Source organism: Alligator mississippiensis, chromosome 8, assembly GCF_030867095.1.
Source record: "Alligator mississippiensis isolate rAllMis1 chromosome 8, rAllMis1, whole genome shotgun sequence".
In the NCBI taxonomy this organism is placed as follows: Eukaryota; Metazoa; Chordata; order Crocodylia; family Alligatoridae; genus Alligator; species Alligator mississippiensis.
Genome location: NC_081831.1, coordinates 66,473,089 through 66,492,389, shown reverse-complemented (window position 1 = coordinate 66,492,389; position 19,301 = coordinate 66,473,089). Strand labels below are relative to the sequence as shown.

The window sequence follows — 19,301 nt, the reverse complement described above, 5'->3', positions numbered from 1 at the left end:
GGATTAAAGATGTACATCTGTGTTATAAGTCCAGAACATGGCTTTCATTGAACTTTGTAGTATATTGCCACTGAGGAAATCTTCTGTGGTAACAAGAGAACCATGCTCTGTAGACAGTCTTGACATTTCCAAGACCCTGCAACCACCCTGGAGATCCATCAGTTCAGGACTCCACAATGCTGCTGTGCAATTGTGACCAACCTTATTTTCAGTTCATGGAGAAGCCCACACTCCAAGCCAGCCTCTTCTACCCAACCTTGGTTCAGAACTGGAGAATCTTCTTCCTTGTTGGTTGCCTTACAGGTTTGGGATGTTTTCCAGCAAAGCATAAGAGCCAGGTATAGATCAGCATAGTCATCACTGCCCCACCTCCTGTGCAGTAATATGCCCTGCCAAGCTTGCAGGTTCTTGTGGAGGAAGAAAGAAGAGGACAGTGAAGAACCAGGTATGTGCTACTATGTAGTCACTAGGTCAGAAAGCAGTCCTGCATTGTGTTTGTGGCTCCTTGGCCTAGTGAGGAAAATAAAATAGCAACAGCCTGGCACACAGAGACCACCAGCTACAAACACTGTCTTTACTTCTGAGGTAGCCTACTCCCATCCTACCAGTCATTCCTCACGCCCTCTGGGGATGTCAATGCTGCTGGCAAGGCCAGTCTTCTTCAACCACTCATGACATTTCCAAAAAAGCCCTTCATGCCTTCTCCCATGCTGCCCCTCTTTTGAGGGAAGAGGTCCACATAAGCACCTACAAAGCTACTTCATTATCCCCTTCCTTAAAGCCCTCCTTACAACACTCCCCTGCCTCAAAACCCACAAAATTCCCATATGCTCTTTCTGCAATAGCATTTCATGGTCTTTGCCCCACTCCAGTAGGTGCTGTATACACACATGATAGAGAAATGGTTTGTTCTGTCAAATAGTTTACAAACCCAAGCAGATATAAGTGGAGTTAGACCAGAGGAAAGCTGGCGCAATGCACTGGAGACTCTCATTTCATTGTTTTGACACAGTTTTATTGTGTTGTTAAAGCTTTCCTATTTACCCTTGAATCATATCTGCTGCAGAGCCAAGCACAGGTTTTCCAGAGGAAACTAGCATCTGGTTGCCTTGAACTGGTGAGGCAATGCAGGCAAAAATCACACAATGGCATCTGGTCTCCTGAGAGGGTGCAATGCACTGCATGGAAATCCATACAGCCGCCAGGAAGAGAACATGGCCTGTTACTGCAGTCAGTGGAGGCCTAGGAGCTAGTTGCCTTCTCTTCTAAACTCCTCATGGCAGATTGGATTCTACTATTTGGACTTATGCATGGAGCTCCCATTGATTGCTGCATGAATGGAGAGGAATAGCAGATGCAAGATGTGGACCAGAGTTGAGAAATTTTCCATGAAAGGACAGCAAGTAAACTAAGGCTGGAAATAAATTATCTGGTAGAGATGTTCTAAGTCCACGTTCCAGTAAGCAGAGAGACTACAAGGACACTGATAAAGTTTCCATACCTAGAACCTCTGCTTCTGTGTAAGGGAAAAGCTGCTCATAATCCAAACCCCAGTGTTATTTCATACCGAGTTTTAACAGAAACTCAGATCCCAAACAGCCGTGAGGTAAAATTAAGTTGTATAGTTTGACAAGCATAGTCGGTGAAATAATTTTCCAGTTAAGGGAGTTACAGCATAGCTCATACCTTCAAGACAAACATGTATAGGACAAGATTAGCCTGGGGTTCAGTGCTTGCTGAGGCAGGCAAAGTGACGCCTGTAGCTCCATCTAAGATGCTGTGCGTCCACACTACCGGAGACGCACCATCTGGTGGTTTAGAACAATTACATTCTTCAGTCTACCTCTGGATAGCAGTTTATTACCAAATATCATGCAGTACATATTTATTCATTCATAGCAAACCATTGCTTATGGCACTGTAAACTTCCAGAGGAGGAAGAGGTTTGATACCAGTGTTACTCATTGTTTGCATTACCCAGAAATACCCTGTACTATTTTCTGTAATTACAAGGTAATTCTGTTAGAAGCATCATAACCTATCTGCTTTAATTCAGATATCTGCATTAACTCAGATACTTTACATCTATTTTGTGATGAGAATAAGTCTTAGGGAAGTAGAGCTAGAAGGGACCTCACAAGGTCATCTAGTCCAAGCCCTTGACTAAATCATCCCAGCCAGGTGTTGGTCTAACCTGCTCTTGAAAACTTCCAAGAATGGAGAGTCTATGTTTTCTCTAAGTAGCCTGTTCTAATGCTTGACCACCCTCATAGTCAGAAATTCCTCCTAATCTCTGACCTAAATTTCCTCTGCTGCAGCTTGAGGCCATTATCTACCCTGCAGTGCTGGTCCCTGCTTGATATTAGCAGCCCAGAAAGTAATGTCTAAAGTCAATGGGTCACTACCGTGGCCCCGATTTACAGCCAAGATGACACAAAATACGTTGGGATACCTGATCCCAGAACCTTATCGCAGAGCAATGAGCAGCTCTCATTTCAAGAAGCCCATTTTCAGTCATGAGCACGGCAGGTAGCAATAGGGCTTGAAAAGCACATTTGTAATGGTCAAAACAAGCACATAATGTCCTAGCTCAAGAGTGGTATCTCATCCAGTATAGGAATGAGGTAAAGACAGCTCTGATCTGGGCTCTTCATTAAAGCCTGTTGTGTTGGATTAGTTTTCCTCTCATCAGTGTGAAAGCTTTGGGGCAGACACTGTAAAACTGGCAAAGGATCCCCCCTGAAAGAAAATGTGAAACAAATGATCAATCTGAAAGTAAAAGACTCCAGCAGCAAAAACGGAGAGCATGAGCCACATTTCAAACCCTTCAGAGTTTGATTGAAATTGCATTGCGGGGCGGAGGGAATTGGATTGCGCTGATCTCTGATTTAAAGTCATCTGCTAGAGGCAGCCCTCCCTCCCCTGTTTTCTCTCTTTGGTTCAGCAGAGACCCAGACCATAAAGCAAGCAAATGGACAAGCACCTAATCCCAAAGAGCATCTTTTCTGAAGTGCTGCTTTCTGCTTGTGGATTGGTTTTATTATGAGCAGTATTGTGCAGGGAGCTGTAGTTAGCCACGTTAATCTGAAGTCAGGCTGAAGCATCCACCAAGCCCTCTGCTGCCAGACACCCTCCACCACTATCTCACTGCAAAGTACAACCATGCAAACTCAGATAAAAGACTTCCAAACTCAGTCCTAGCAAACATCCATTCTCATGTTTCCAGGGACAGATGTGCAGGTCTTCCTGGGATTGTACGGGTAATCTGCCCTGATGAAGGGAAATGCTGGTCTCTGCTGGAAATCAGCAAGCATTAAGGAGATGTCAGCCAGCTAAGCTGGATTCTGTCATTGGCAAAAGCAGCCCCATAAATACCTTGTACATTTTTACTATCCTCCGAGTGAGGCAAGTAATGTGTACTTTGATGTTATCTGCACTGTCGTGCCAATAGTCAGATTCGTCTGGTTTAATCGTTTAGCACAGGCCTGTTCCAGTGGAGTGTGTTGCTCCATGCGTCCTCTTTGTTTAACTAAATACTACATCCACTCTTGTTATTCTGCTTGGCTGTTTATTTCATTTATTCATTTCTCTGCCTTGTTTACCCTGCTTGGATAAAGGCCCGAGGAAAATTTTCTATCCAGGATGACTCCAGTATCTGTGCTTACTTAAATGCATTACAGCAACCACAAGATTATCTGTCTAAATTTCCTTTTCTATGGGCCTAGTCATCCTGCTTGGCATAAGAAAGTACACAAAACAATGCTGCTCTATATAGTGAGGACCCAGAGCCCTCTCAATGCCATCTGAGGGGGGCCAGGAGCAAGCGTGGTCTAGGTTCATGCTGACAGAAAAGGAGACGGCAGCCTGCCAAGCGTGCTGAATTCTGATCATGATTTGATGATCCAGATGCCTTAGTCTGAGCAAGAGAAGCAAAGATGGATAAAACAGACAAAAGCTGCTGTGATTAGCCATTCAAGTTTCCCAGAAGGGAACACAAGGGCTATAGATTAAAGGTCAGCAATAATCTTGATTAGCTCTGGACAAACAGGGCAAAACATTGTCCACAAATATCCTTTTGCATGTTGAACTGAGATTTTTGTTTGGAAGGGTCTTCACTTCCCATGGACCACACCAGTGAGTAAGTATTTCAGCAGGAATGGTCATGGCAGTGGCAGCTTTTAAACTAGTGTTACAAAACATTGAGGAAAAGCACATTTCAACCTCAGGATCACAGGAACTCACACAGGAAATATGCTCCAAAGGGTTGGGTTCATCCAAGGATCAAAATTGGCCATGTGACCTACTATGCATGTCCAATGCAAATAGCTCAAATACACCCATCAGCAACTCGCAAACAGAGAAGATGACAGGTTGCAAATTATGTTCCCAATTGAGCTCCAGTCACATGAGACATGAGAGTGTCCTGATGTCGTATAGACCAAGTGCCAAAGGGGCTTTCAGAGCTCATATGCAATTGTACAACATTTGCCTGACTGCTCTGGCCTCAGGGCAGCAGGTGTCTCCAAAGAGTGTAGTGTTCAAATTGGCGCAATATTCCCTTGAAGAAGCTACATGGTATACACAACCAACCCAGCCTTCATCTCAGCATGCCATGCTCCTATGCCATTGGATTTGGATGTGCACATGGTATCATAATTGCATATTTATTTAACTGATAATGAAACAATCCTTCCTGTACCTCCAGTAAAAAAAGACAAGATGATCTTCATTCCCCCAGAGACTGCAAACACTGTGACATCAGGCACCATTAGCAGGTTGAATCTGCTGCAGCCAGCTGTAGCCCGCAGACTGCAAGCACTTTTGTGACACTGCCTTGTTGCGGGGAAACGTATAGGAGAGGATTTTCCACTCTTTTCTGCCAGATCTCCACAACATGCCACCCCCATGTCCTAGCCCTATTTGGAGCTACATACCCCTTCACTGCTTGCAACAGGAATACAAGAAGGAAACAAGATATGTGCATCCCATGTTCTCCTCACTCTGTGCCCTGAACGATTGTAACCTACTGGAAAGGAAATTAAAAAAAAAAACTTGCAGGGAAGAAAGAAAAGGTTTCCACAACAGATTAGCTTTTAAGAGAAGTCAGGAAGGGGTAGAAAGCTCATTGTGTTCCTCTTTGGTATGTATCATTGCTAACGGGCTCTCACTGAGTCACTCCATTCAAGTGTTGAGGTTTGCTGTGACAGGATCACTCATAAAAGTTATTAAATCATCACTCAGAGATGAGGCTGACATTTCAATCAGACTCTGCTTTTATTCCAAGTTGCAAATCTTATTGTGTGGCTTTAGTTCCTTAGATTCATCAGTAAATTAGATTACTTTGTTAATATTAAAAGAACTAAGCAACTGACTAGCATTTTAATGAATATCCATCTATCTACCTCTCTATTTAGCTAGCTAGCTAGCTAGCTAGCTATCCCCAGTTTTTATAAAAGCCCCAGAATCAAAGAACTCAGATACAAAAAACTGTTTCCTCTCTCACTTTGATTGGGCTGGGCCATGTGATGAAAATGTTCATGGTCCTAAAGAGCATGGCCTTCTGGGTATGTCCACATGACACAATGCCAGCTCACCTCCTAGAAAGAGTATAACTGCATTAGTTCATATACTTCTAATTAGCCCCTGAGAGGCTAATTAGGTCAAAAGGCAGCCAGTGTTTATACAGTTGTAACCCTTCCAGTACGAGAACTCTGTCATTCAAAGAGGCCAGGTACCTGTGCATGTAGCCAAAGCCCTGGAAATCTGTTTAGTCTTCTCCTAAAGACTTTAAGTCCACCAGTCCGCCTTCCTACATGTTTCCAATGTCTAAGTACTCTCATTGTTATGAAACTGCATTTTATTCAAGGTTGAATTGTCTAAACTCAGCTTCTAGCCATTACACGCTATTATGCCTTAGCTCAAATGAAAGGCTCCCTGACTATCAGATTTTTTTGTAAATACCTACATGTTGTGATCAAGTCACCTCTCTATCTCTTCTATAAACTGAATAAGAAGAGGGCTTCAAGCCTCCCATTGTAAGACTTGTTTTTCTGATCTGCCTATCACTTATGAGGCAGTTCTTTGAACTCTCTCCAGTATTTCCACTTTCCTGCTGACACATGGACAACAAAACTGGAGGAAGTATTCCAGTAGCAGTCTTACCAGCACTGTGCCCAGTGGTCACCAACCAGTCAATCTTGACCGATTTATGGAGCCTCTGACAATCCATCTCAGTCTGTCAGAGGCTTCACGATCAGGAATGGCAGGATGCACGTGGCTGGGCTGAGCCATGCCCCCTGCCGCCTAGGCCGGGCTCGGTGAGGGGGGTCTGAGCCCAGGTACTTGTCCGGGAGGCAGGGGCAGGGCTGGGGCACAGTAAATCCTGAGGTGCCAAAAAGTGACCTTCACCATAAAAAGGTTGGAGACCACTGGTGTACACGCTTCCCTATTTCTGTGTGATTGTCTCCTTTATGCATCCTGTTAGTTGTTTTTGTCAGAACATGGTTTCTAGAGATCAAGTCAAAGGTGGCCCAAGTCTAATGGCCCATTGGTCTAGTATGGTTAAGACACACCAATTTTTGTGGTCAACAGCATATAGAGGAGTTATGTGGTCAGCATCACATTCAGTTGTCTTTGATTTTCAGCTAAATGACCGAATCAAAGCTGGAGGCAGTTTTCGGCAAGAATTCAGAGCAGAATTTGAACTCGCCTCTGGAGCATTATCTAATCTGCCAGTGCACCCCACTGTGGGCACATACTGAGACAATTAGCTAAGATGGCCCCTACATGCTTCTCTGAATCACTATTATCAATTAGCTAAAATGGCCCCCCCATCCACCAATATTCTCAGCCAAACCTTACATTTAGCTATCTTAAAGATGGCCTATTGAATTATTATTCTATTGGTTACCATTTAACCAGGCAATTCAGATAAGTCTGTTGCAATAACCTATCCTCATTATTTACAGCTCCATCAGTCGTATGTTCTCTCTAAACTTTGCCAGCAAAGTTTTATATATTATTGTCTAGATAATTGATTAAAATCTTAAACATTATTGGACCAAGAACTAGCCCCTGAAGGACCCCCCCTAGAAACACCATCAACAAACAACATTTTAAGATTTGTCAGTGGGCCATGGTTTAATCCATCAAATGTCTCCCCTGTTAATTCCATGTAGTTTCCATTTTTAATCATAATGTCATGTAATACCATATAAAATTCCTTGGAGAAATTGAAGTTTCGTGACAGCACAGTTGCCATTATTAGTCCATTATCTTGACAAAAAAAGAAGGCAGGTTTGTTTGACAAGACCTACCGTCCATGAAAGCCCGCTGACTGGCATCAATTATCTTTAGCCTCTTATTCTTTGCTGACAGAGTTGCAAATTAACTGGCCATTCTTTTACCTGGGACTGGTGTCAGTCTAGAGTTCCCTGTGTGTTCTCCTTTTACCCTATTGTAATATGGGAATGGCAATGTCATTCCTTTGGGATTTTTCCGTTTCCCAACACCTGTTAAAACTGAGTGGTTCTGGGGTCTCGTTAGCCAGCTCTTTTAAGTCTCTTGGGTGTATGTTCTCCCAGGCCTGTTGACTTGAAAATGTTTAATTTTATCAGATGCTGCCTCATCTCTTCCTTTACTATGCATGATTAATGGTTAATTCCTTCTACAATATCATATCGGATGGATAGATCTTCCCGCTTCGTTCCAGACACTGCACAGAAATATCTGTAGAACCATTCTGCCTTTTGTATAGCACAATTGTTTATATTTGTATCATCTGAATCCAACAATGGACCTTTGCCTGATCGAGGCAGGGAGATTGCTGCTAATCTGTTTAAAATATGCTATATTGTCTGGTTGCCAGGCCTTCATGGCAACAGTGCTGGAGAATATTTTGTCTATTTCCTTTAATGGAGGTACAGCAGGAAGTGGAGCCTTATTTGTTATAACTGTGCATTTGGCTTAATGTGCTGGGAAAAGTTTCCTTCTTATCAGAAGTTACATCACCAGGAACCTCTTCTGAGCTAGATCTTATTTTAAGTCATTTCCATAATGCTGTGTAGCAGAGTCTGGCATTCAGGTGATTCAGTTCCTCTCCAAGCAGCTCCCTTCAGTGCTGGAAGTTCTCATTTCATGACATGACACACAAATGCATTTTGCATTAGTAGTAGCAGCAGGAGCTCAAAGGAGGCTGAAGGTCCCATCTGTTCAGAAAAGCAACTGTCGGCTAAGTGCTTCAGCGTGTGCTACGGTATCAACATATTTTATATGCAGCCAAGCTAAATGATCATAGGGTTAAGGAAGTTCTTTCCTGGCAGTACCCGAGTGCCACTGATTCTAAAATAAAAAGCCAAAGTCTCTGGAAGGGCAATGACGAGAAAGCAAAGGGCCTTGGCAGAATCGTGACCAGTGGATGAGTGGAGAAATAACAGATACAGGTCATGTCTACACAGTAAGCTTATTATGCCTAATAGCAGCACCTGCCAGCATGCTGGTTTTCTCTAAATTAGCTGCTTCCTAAAGTGGAAACTATAGGGCCTCATACAAGTGATACTGCCAGCAGACTAGTTAGCCTGCCGGGACCTGCCCACCCTGCTCCCAGCTTAGGAAGCAGTCCACATGGTGTTGTGTGGCATGCTTGAAGGTGCTAAGGCTGGGCGTGGAAGGCTTAGGATGCAGATATGGCCATAAGGGTATCAAGTACCAAAATACTGGAGTGATGGGTGGATTCCAAATGCCCCAAGAGACAGAGAGAAAAAATGGAGTACCCCTTCCTTCCTCTGGTCACTGACATCTCTTGCAAGGTCATTGTTCTATGCAGGTTGGTAGCAATCATAACACTTCATGCTTCAGAGGAAGGAAAACACCCTTGCCACAAGAAGTCAATGGTATACAAGCGTATATGGGAGATCAGTAGGTGGTATTTTCTTTGGGATCTAATCTTTATTCAGTCTCCTCACACCCTGAAGCATGAAATCCAATCCCCTTTATTATCCTATTTTACCTTGCTACAAATGCTGTGAAAGGACATTAAATTATTCAGGGTGTGCAAAACGGGCCATGTTCAATTCGGATTCGGCCCAAATTGGGGACAGCGATTTGATTAATTGATTTGGATCACTGTCCCAATTCGATTCAGCTAAATCCAAAACTGAAGATTCGATGCTGATTCGGAGAATCAGCGATTCGGCCATAGACACAGCTTTAAATGTTTTTTCTACATACCTCGAGGTAACAGGCGCAGCTTGTGACTGCTGCGATGCTGGGGTGGTTGGAGAGTCCCACAGGGGTGCGGGGGGGGGGGGGGGGGCACCCAGAAGATTCAGCCACCGAATCTCTGCCAAATCGAATCAGTAACCGAACCTTCGCACAGCCCTACAAATTATCTAGCCCATTATAGAAACCTGTGGGGTACATTAGTGTAAATGATCTTACCTGGGCCATTTCCCCTTCAGAATGGATACGTTTTAAAGGGAATATATAGCTTGTAATTGTGTGAGGTGCCTGGGGCCCATGGATGGTGTCCCTTAGCCAGCTGGTACAAATACACAGCCCAGGAGATAAATTTAAGTGGGATTTCACACAGCCCTATGAGTGAGTCAAATGTTCTGTCAAAGCTGTTTCCAGTAGAAAACTGGGTTACTAAAATAAAAGGTTTCATGAAAAGCATCTGTTTTTCCATAGAAAGTTACAATTTTCCTATGAAGAAAGAACACCCAAAAATGCAGATGAGAGTTGGAGATTAGATGCCTTATGCACCTCTACAGGCTAAATCCCCTGGCTGGATTATATCTCTAAGGAGGCATCAAGATATCCCAGCAAAGGGGGAAATCTTCAACTACCTGGGAGATGAAGTCCAGCCAGGTAGGCCAAAGAAATCTGGGGGATTTGAACAGAAAACATTGGGTTTTGAATTCTTTTGTCAAAAAAGTAAAAATGGTCTATAGAAGGGGGAGAGAACTTCCTTCCCCAGTCATCTCCACTGATTACGCAGATTTACTGCAAGGGAACAATGAGTGTGAATCAGTATTTTAAGGCTGATTAAGCCTGGACCTCTATAGTCAACAAGACTCATTCCCAAAAGAGAAAATCCATCAAGCAGAAGAAAGTCTGAAGTTGAGTTCTGGTTCCCCCATTCTTTCCCATTTCCTAGAGAGAGCAAAATAATCTCTGACACTATAATCCTTGGCCTTATGGAAATCAATTTTCAAAGCCTTTTGAATATTCACCAAATGTAAACAATTCACAAGGATTTGATAGATGATCTCTGAGGAATAATAACACTCAGATATGGAGTCCCCCTGGAAAAGAGCTGATACTTCCCAACCCGCCTTTGCTAACAGAGACCTCCATCAAAATATGATGCATTTCTAGCAGCCTCTTCCTGCTTGTGAGGGAAGCCAGGATCTCTCTAGTGTCTTCCTCCTGAGGCAGGCAAACTCATCTCCAGATCCTTATGCTGAGAAAAGTGCTCCATGCTTACTTCACTGGGACTGATCTCAAGCAGAGATACAGTCTGCTCAGCAGTAAGGCAGATCGACGCACAGTGGGAACCCTCACACCATGGATGATGTATCGCTGGAGCCCAGTAATTTATATTGCCAAATTTGAAGGCCACAGATCCTGTTGCTCCATGAATCGGCCGCCTCATTCAAATGCAGAAAGAAACTGACTTTTAAGAATCAGTCCTCAAGCTGTTTTCAACATGACTTTGTTTAAAACAGAACGTACCGTACTGTACTATACTTCAATTTTCTAACCAAGCAAATGGCTCTTGAAGTCCTAATAAAATGCCTGTGAGCATCAATTCAAACACTAGCAAAATTCCTTGTGCGGACCCAAGACGTTTTGCATTCAATTGATCTCAGCCAGGTATAAACAGACCTGTTCGCCCAAAAACGTTTGAACTTACAAACATTAGGAAACCGACCGAGCCTCCGTCTATTTCACCCCCACCAGACCCTTCCTGGCTGAAGGCAGCTGGTTTTGGTTGTACATGGGCAAGCCCCCGAGACTCCAGACCACAACCAGAATGAAACAGACCCCAGATCCTGTAACACATTCAGGAAGGGGAAGAGTCTAGTAAGCTGGCAAACAGGATGTGGACTGAGAAATGCAGCTCAGTGACCCTTTAAAAGGCAAGCTCCAAGGAGAAAGCAGTGAGAATCTGGACCTGCCCCCAGGGTATGGTGAATCCATAGTTTCTTTACAACACCAGTGGAAACTGGGATATGCAGGGTGCGGAGGGTTTTATCAGTCTTCATCTATCCCTTCCCAGAGCTGGGTTTTAGACCACCGTTTCCTTTCATCTATATTCCCTCCAGATGCACGAACCACTCTTCTGACTCTGAAACCCAAAGCAGAAATCAGCTGCAAGGCAAGAGTGCAAAGAAAGCAGAAAGAACAGCATCAAAAGAAGCCCTGTGAATTAGAGGACGAAAGGCCTGCAGTAGCTGATTCAATTACCTGGCTATACTGACATCTAGAGTCCCTTCTGGGTACAGTCTGTCAGGGATTAAAACAGTACTGTTGCTACAAAAGTGGGGAAGTGTAAAACACGGAGTACACCCAAGAAAGGTGGCAGGAGTATGGCATGCCGCAGCCGGGCAGGCCCCTCCCCCAGGGCTACCTCTTTAAACCACAGCTTTTTATGAATGTGCTTATCAATCGCTATTTGGGAAATGAGACATGAAGATGGCCCCAAAGACTGAAGTCCTTTTCTAATCCATAGACAAGGCACAACACAAATGAGAACGAAGTCTCCTCGTTGCTCCCCCCTGAACTGGATGGGAGGCTGGGGAACTGTTGTTGCTCTCTGCCTGGATTGCCTCTGCATCCAAGACCTCTGCAGAGCAAGCTCTGTCCTTCAGAGACCCAGCTTTGCACCAACCCATGAAGACGCAGGTTACAGCCTTTCACCTGCACCATAGAGAAGCCAAGCAGGAATTAAACAGCACCTGGAACGGCATTGCACTGACTGAACACCTGAACCCTGTGGACTTGGGGGTTACATTGGACCAAATACTTACCTTCAAAGCGCATGTGGAAAAGACAAAAGGTAAAATCAGAGCCCACAACAGCATACTTTGAAAGGCAGTCACCTCAAAGTGGGGAGCGAGCCCCACTACATTACGAACCACTGCTATTGCCTTGTGTTACTCCCTTGCCGAGCATGCACGTCCAGTATGGGAACAATGAGTGCATGCCAAGAAACTAGACCCGGTTCTAGATGATAGCTGTCATGAAATAACAGGATGTCTAAAGCTGACACCAAAGGATAGCCTGCACTTACTGGCTGGCATTGCACCACCTGATATCAGAAGAAAGATAACAAGCCAAAAAGAAAGATCACAGCAGATGGAAGACCTCAGGTATTCACTCTATGGTCACACCGAAGTCACCAAACAGCTTAAAGCACGAAAGGGTTTGTGACCAGTGTTGCGCCCTTGGATACGCCGACTGACAGGGTACAGCTGAGGTTATAGAAAGAAAGATTACGTGCAACCAGATGCCCTGAAATGGCCTGGAACCCCAGGAGCATTGGCGATGCATAGGGGGTGCACACGCACCCCCTGAGATTGGCAGTGCACCCACTGCGAAAAGTGCTGCTGACGCTGCCGGTGGTGCCTGTAGGCAGTTGCCACTTGCCATCCTCCCCCGCTGGCTGCATCTATGGGCAGTCCCCAGTTGCTGCTGGCCACTGCTGACGCTGCTGACGTGTCTGTGGATGGTCGCTGACCACCAGTAGGTGCTCCCCAACCCCCCCACCACCACGACCACAGCCACCTAAGGGAGCTCCCCACTCGCCACCACCTGGAGGCAGTCACCGTGACCCCCCAGGCTCCGGGGGCATGTGTTGTTCGTGCCTAGAAGGACCTTTCCAGAGGGGCTGATACAGACAGGTCAACATGGTGATATCTGTACAGACGACTCTTGCAAGCCTGAAGATCAAAAGCAAACATGATCAAATGGGGCTATTCTAATAACACAAATACATGTGAGCACAGTGAAGTGCAGACTATGGAGCACCTGCTCGCTTGGCAACTCCTTGGTGAGACCTGTATGAAGGAGGACCTTGCTGCAGCAACAGAAAGAGCCATCATTTGTGCACAATTCTGGAAAAACATCTAGTTGACAACGAGGACACAAGCAGCAGCAGCACAGAAGCATTCCCATGGGGGACATTATTGCCTTCCCTATGGCCTGACTGGAGGGAGAGAGCAATGATAACATGGCTGGGCCCAGTGGCACTACTGCCAGAACAAAAAGTGTTCCAAGTACTCAGAACAGCCCATTTGTCAGCTGCGTGCGTGTGCTCTCTGCCCCAACTGTTTCAAAGGTTACAACCACTCTAAGGGAGAAATGTACTTCTATAACTAAGTACTCTGTCTGGACAACTGCCTGAAGTACCAATTAAAAACACAACTGGGCAGCCAGTGGCTGACTTGAAAAGTCTTGCGAGTGCCTGGGAAACAAAGAGAGGAAAGGTCAAGGCAGGCAGCGAGGATACCAAGCCCCAAATGCAATTCAGAGCACAATAGCTAGAGAAATCAATGCTCAGAAGCCCATTGCGAAAGGAGCATCTTAAACATTCAGAGAAGTTGGGGCCCCTGAGTTGCTCAGGCTGTATCTTTCCAGTTAAAGACAAATTTAAAAATAAAAGCAGTTAACCACAAGCATCAGCTCATCTTTTTTTCTTGTGCTTGCCCAGAGTCTACATGTGCAGTCCCCTGGACATAAGAATGCCCAAGGTCTCTTGACTTCTGGATTTTGCTGACTTTTATGCCTTGAAGTTCTAAACCAGTATGTTACATGAACATAGCTTTGCTTTATATACAACTACAGGTTGTGTAGATCACATAATATGCATTCTTTCTCCTCCCTCCTGAAATGAATCTGGACTTTAAAATATGGCTACGTTCAGGCTGTGCAAAAAAAAGACTCTGCACTCCATGTGTATAGGAAGCCAGGTGCTTCCAGTGAAGGCTGGTGCCAAGGGCTTCCAAGGGATCTCAGAGAGCTCGTCAATGGAAAGTTGAGCGCCACTCATTGGGGATCAGGGACCTCACTCCTGTGCATGTTAAGATAATTACTATAGCTTTCTCCATCTAGGAGCAATAGAGAAAATCCATTCCTTTTGTTTTCAAACTGAGCAGATTTCGTAAAGAAGCTGAGAGCGCCCTTTTCTCTATGAGCACTTTTTGAAGACTCACTTGACTTTCGGGTGAGGAGATTCTTCATTCAGGTTCTGATGAAATGAACAAAGCAGAGTGAGGTGAAAAAGGATGGGATTTACTGCAAAACAGCTGATGGGGGCAGTTATCCCCCATCAGCTGTTTTGCAGTAAATCCGCCTGCTACCTGTCTGTCTGCCTGCTCTTATTCTGCGGTAAGTATAACCTGCAACAGGGCAATTTAGCCCAGGCAGTTACCTTGGAACAGCAGCTCCACAGCTGCCCATCTCCTTAGAAGCTCAGATACGCTGGTGATGGGTTCAAAGACTTCCAAAGAACAGGATCAGACCCATATCTGACATCAGCTAGAGAAATTTTGAGCAGCTGCACTTCCGAGAGCCACAGGCAGCATGATAAATGTTATTTTTATGGTTTAATTTGATTAGGAAAAATAAAGCTGTAGGCTAGAATACTTAGGAGGGGCACTTTGATCATCCCTAATTGGCCTCAACCAATTCGACATGAGCATCATGCCTCTACAGCCCATGCATATTGCTATCTCAGGAGAGTCAGCAAGAAAGGAAATACTCTGCCAGCTAAACTCTCCTCCTCCCTCCCTTCCCCAGCTCTCTCCTTGTGTGTTTGATGCTGAAAGCACTTTGCATGCAAGGAAGCTGAAGACAGCTTACAGAGTAACCCCACTATCAGGAGGACTGCTCCATTGCACTGCTCCTCCTGAGCTAGATTTTGCTCAATGTCTCCTTTCCTCCTACTTCCAATCCTTTCTCAGCCTCTTAAAAGCCTCGGTGGGGCCCCTGCTGAGAATCCTATGAGAGGAAGTGGTTCCTGGACAGAGGTGTTCGTAGTTAGCAATCCACGGGAGTGCATCCCAAAAGCCCTGGTTCAGCAAAGCACTTAAGTGTGTGCTTAAGTTTAAGTATGTGTCTGAGTCCCACTGAAATCAATGGCACTTAGAGTGAAATGAGTAGAATTCTTTGTTGAATCACTGCACAAAGGAAGAAAGATGCCCTTTTACACTGGAAACGAATAATGTCTCTGGTGTTCTGGAGCCCACAGTGTCGTATGTTAGCTAGAGTTGTATGCTGTATAGAGTTCACCACTTCTGCTGCTGCAGCAGTGCAAAGGAGCCCAAGAGCGGCAAAAGTGGCCTGTAATCTGCTACATAAAGTGGCCCGTCTACACACCACAAAGTAGGCTGTAGCCTACAAAAGTTTATGCCTTTCTGAATGAGTTTGGGCTTGTTACACCTTATGCTGAAAGCCACACAAATGTTAATCGGTTTAGTGTTGTTTTGGTTTAGTGGAGTATCTTTAAGCAAAAAACCTTCTCTGACTGTCCTTCACCTGCACAACTGTGACTTGCCACTAGAGGCTTGGTAAGCAGGGGCAGGACTAGGACCTGTGCGTAGCCTCAGGCAAAAGTGGTACACCTGGATACCTGGGGATCAAGATTCCAGTTGGAAACATCCCTGGTACCCCCAGGGGATGCCAGGACCTGATGCACACACAGGCTGAGGTACCTGGGGGGATGGGGTTGCTGGCCATGGGAGAGGACCACATGGGAGGCACTGCAGGTCCCAGCTGCTCCAAGGCTGCGGTGCTCATTCTGCCCGATGTACCCAAGAGTCCAGGCACCGTACCTGGCTCCGCTGCACCCCAGCCTCCCCGCTCGCCCTGACTCACACAACAGGAAGGGGGGAAGGGGCCCCTGCATCCTGGGATACTGAAAGACCTCAGTTTGGGTGGAACAGCTGTGTGGAGTGGCCACACCTTCATGGAACAGGAAGAAAGTTATGCCGATTAGAGATAATCCTGCCCTAAAATGGTGCAACTTTGAGCCAAATAACAAGTGCTTTAAGACACATAAAGGTGTTTACATGCAGCCAGTCCAGGGGCTAAGAGCTCCAGTAGTCCCCTAAAATTACAGTTTAACAAGGCCCTTAATCTTTACAGTGCCACCCTGCACTGTCTTCTACCTAACTTCAGATAACAAGACTTAACTACCTGTATCTAGCTAGAGGGCACCTAGCACAATAGGATGATGCTAGTCATGAAAAGCAGTGCCCCAGACCTGATTTTCAGAGACACTGCTATGCCTAGCTCTACCTGAGAGCAAATCCGATTCACCAGTCATCACAGAGGATCATTAGCAATCCAGCCAGATGGTACCTCTCTAATCAACTTTCAGCAAAACAGAACACAGAGGGGTTATAGGACCCGTAACGCTGACAACAGCTATGATAGCTGTATCTCACTGGCCAGAACAGTACTTGCTTGGAAAAATAACATCATCATTATTGTTAAGGACTCTCATAAGATGATTAATTGGAGGCAATGTGTATGCAACCCCAGATACCCCATTAACTATTGGACATTCTCCTTTCCAAGACTGCCTTACCTAATTGATATTGATTGGAGACATTCCCACATGCCTGTTGTATCTCTGGGCTATTCCATCCTAAAGGGTACAAAGCACAGCCTGAACTTGATGAACAGCTCTGTAATGGAAAGAGAGGAGGGGAAAAAAATGTAAAGCTAGCTAGCTATCTCCGAGATGTTAAGAAAAATAATTACATCTTTGCTGTTCTGGGTCACTGTGACAGGATGCTAAGAAATGGTGAGTTCACATTGCACATTTTATCTCTTTCAGCATATGCTGATGTTTCTGAAAACCTGATTGAACAGCATAAGGGTGTTTTGATTAAATAATTAAAAGCTGCAGCATAAGCAAATGTAGTTTGCAAAAAATGATGCTCAGAAGCAGAGCTAATACTCTGAGAGCATGGAGGTAATGGGGAAGCCAAGAGCACAGGCACACAGGAACAGGTTGCTATGGAACTGAAAGGTTACGTTGCTATTCGATTTTCTCTATAGTGCACCTTCAAGTGCAGAGAGCTCTCCCGTGCTCGGTGGGGCAGCTGCCATTTTGTGTTTCATTTCACACGTGGAGCATTGCATTACATTCCTTTTCTCTGAGGGGGCCTTGGAGCCAAATCTGAAGTCAACAGATTAACTCCAAGTTGGACTATAAAGAGAACGGGCACCCGTACAGTTATTGCCTCCTTGCTTCTTGATTTCTACAGCCTCACATAAAAGCCAGTGAGACTGAGAAATGCATCATATGCTCTAGGGGTATAAGAACTGTTACCTCCGACCTTACAGGATAGAGCTGAAGCAAACGCATTTAAAAATTAAACAAATACTTGCCAACAAACATTTGCAGCCAGGCCGTGCCCTATGCAGGAGTCAGAAAAGGGGAAGGGAGAATATATATCTATCGTCTGCAACAGCTGAGAGGATCGTTAGGAGAAATTGTGCCTGCAGACAACAGTCCTACAAGGCACCGACTTAGCAAAAAACTCCTGACGACTGACCGCTTTATCTAGTTTGGGTTTCCAATTTCTTGGCTATTGAGGGTTTTTTTATTTGGGGAGTTTTGTTTTGTTTTCTGCTGTATTGAGGCAGGCAAGCTCAGTCGTGCTGCAGGAAACGGCCCAGCTTTGTACCATCTCTCTTCCTTCGATGTACTCAGCAACCATTGACCACAGTAAATGGCTCGCCAAGATATGTTTCAAGCAGATAAATAATAGCCTGTAACAAACAATGATAAAATATGCTCTGCTCCAGACATCGCCATGGGCACAAGTTGGCATTGGGGCCCATGCCGGGGCCATCATCATCCTCCTCCACTTAATGATGCAAAGTTGCTTTGAATCCCCTCTCTCTTCTGGGCAGTTGGTTGGTAAAAAACTGTTGGCTGGTAAAAAATACTAAGGAATAAGCCAGGCAAGCACACATCATCCTCATCCCCAACCCATATCAGAGCCATGATTATCAATCATACTTACATAAAGCTCCATTTTGTTATGAGCTGAATTCCCTCAACACCTCTAAGTCAATGGGATCTGAGGGGCTCAGTAGAATGGGCTGAATGTTTTGAATGGGTTTAGTGTATCCAATGAACGTGGCTTCTCTTTCTGTCGTGATCCAGAGCAGAACCGTGACATGTCAAATTCAGCTGCTGTTGGAGATCACCACGGAGCAATTCTCCGTTTGTAGTTATTTCACAAGCAGCTCCTTTAAAATGTGAGTTGTGATAGGATAGAAAGATCACATGGCAGGTTTCTAGTGCTTGGTTGAGCAAATGTAATATTTTGGGGCCAAATTCTTGATGGTGCAAAGCTGCTTTAGCAACCGCTGAAGTGATCACTTCTTACACAGGGCAAGTTAAAAATCTGCATTTTTGGCCATTTTTCTTCAGTATTTGCCCAGGGGCAACAAGCTTGTTTGTAAGAATAGTCACATAAACTGAGCAGGAAACAGAAATTGGGGGTAAAGTCATTTATTTAAAACGTAAGTCCATTAATAGTGCATTCTCCTTCCCTTGTCCTATTAAAGCCCAACTCAGAGTCTTCAAACACTCACCTTAGGCAGAGTGGAGCTGGACAGAAGCCGCACCAGAACAACGATGTGAACGCAGCTCAACAGTAATGATGCCTGGGCTTGAGCAGCAGTTATAGTAGCAGTCAGCCATCTCCCTCCCAATTATTTCCAAATAAATATGTCTGTAGGGCTGCACCTCCCATGCACAATCCCTTTAGAGAAGTGAAAGGCACTAAGCCGAGACTGCATTTTGCAGACTCATAACTGAAAACTAATCCCATTATACTTGATCAAAGAGCTAACGGGAGGCCCTGAAGGGTGTATTCTCAAAAACGAAGCAATAAGTAAATTATGCTACAGTACATTTGCACTTTTCAGCATTTCCTTTATTACTTGTATTAACAAGCAGAATGGATGAGTTTTCCAAGGTGGCACAGCTTTGAAAGGTTATTGCTTGAAAACTCTTGGGCAATAGCTGACAGATACAAATGCAGAGGGTGGAGGTGATATCATATTCATGTGATTAGCAGTGCCTAACTGAAGGGATGGTTAGCCAGGATATTTGCCCATTCCTGGTTGTGAACTGATGTAAATGGTTTCATGATATATTGGACCAGCATTTCTCTGCTAGGTCCAGGAATGGCAGGAGAGTGAGAGAGAGGAAGGGATCAGGGCTTAGGTGGTAGGGAGAAACCTAGCCTCTAATCATCTCTGGCACTGGG

At 44.9% G+C, this 19,301-nt stretch overlaps 1 protein-coding gene across 1 annotated transcript in view; it reads right to left on the bottom strand.

Moving 5' to 3' along the window:
- Positions 1–262: 262 nt before the first annotated feature.
- LHFPL1 (LHFPL tetraspan subfamily member 1) overlaps positions 263–19,301 on the bottom strand; it is a 57,297-nt gene continuing 38,258 nt past the window's right edge. Inside the window, 2 exon segments of the mRNA XM_059733123.1 lie at positions 263–407; positions 16,570–16,680. Of these exon segments, the coding sequence (XP_059589106.1) occupies positions 263–407; positions 16,570–16,680 (256 nt within the window).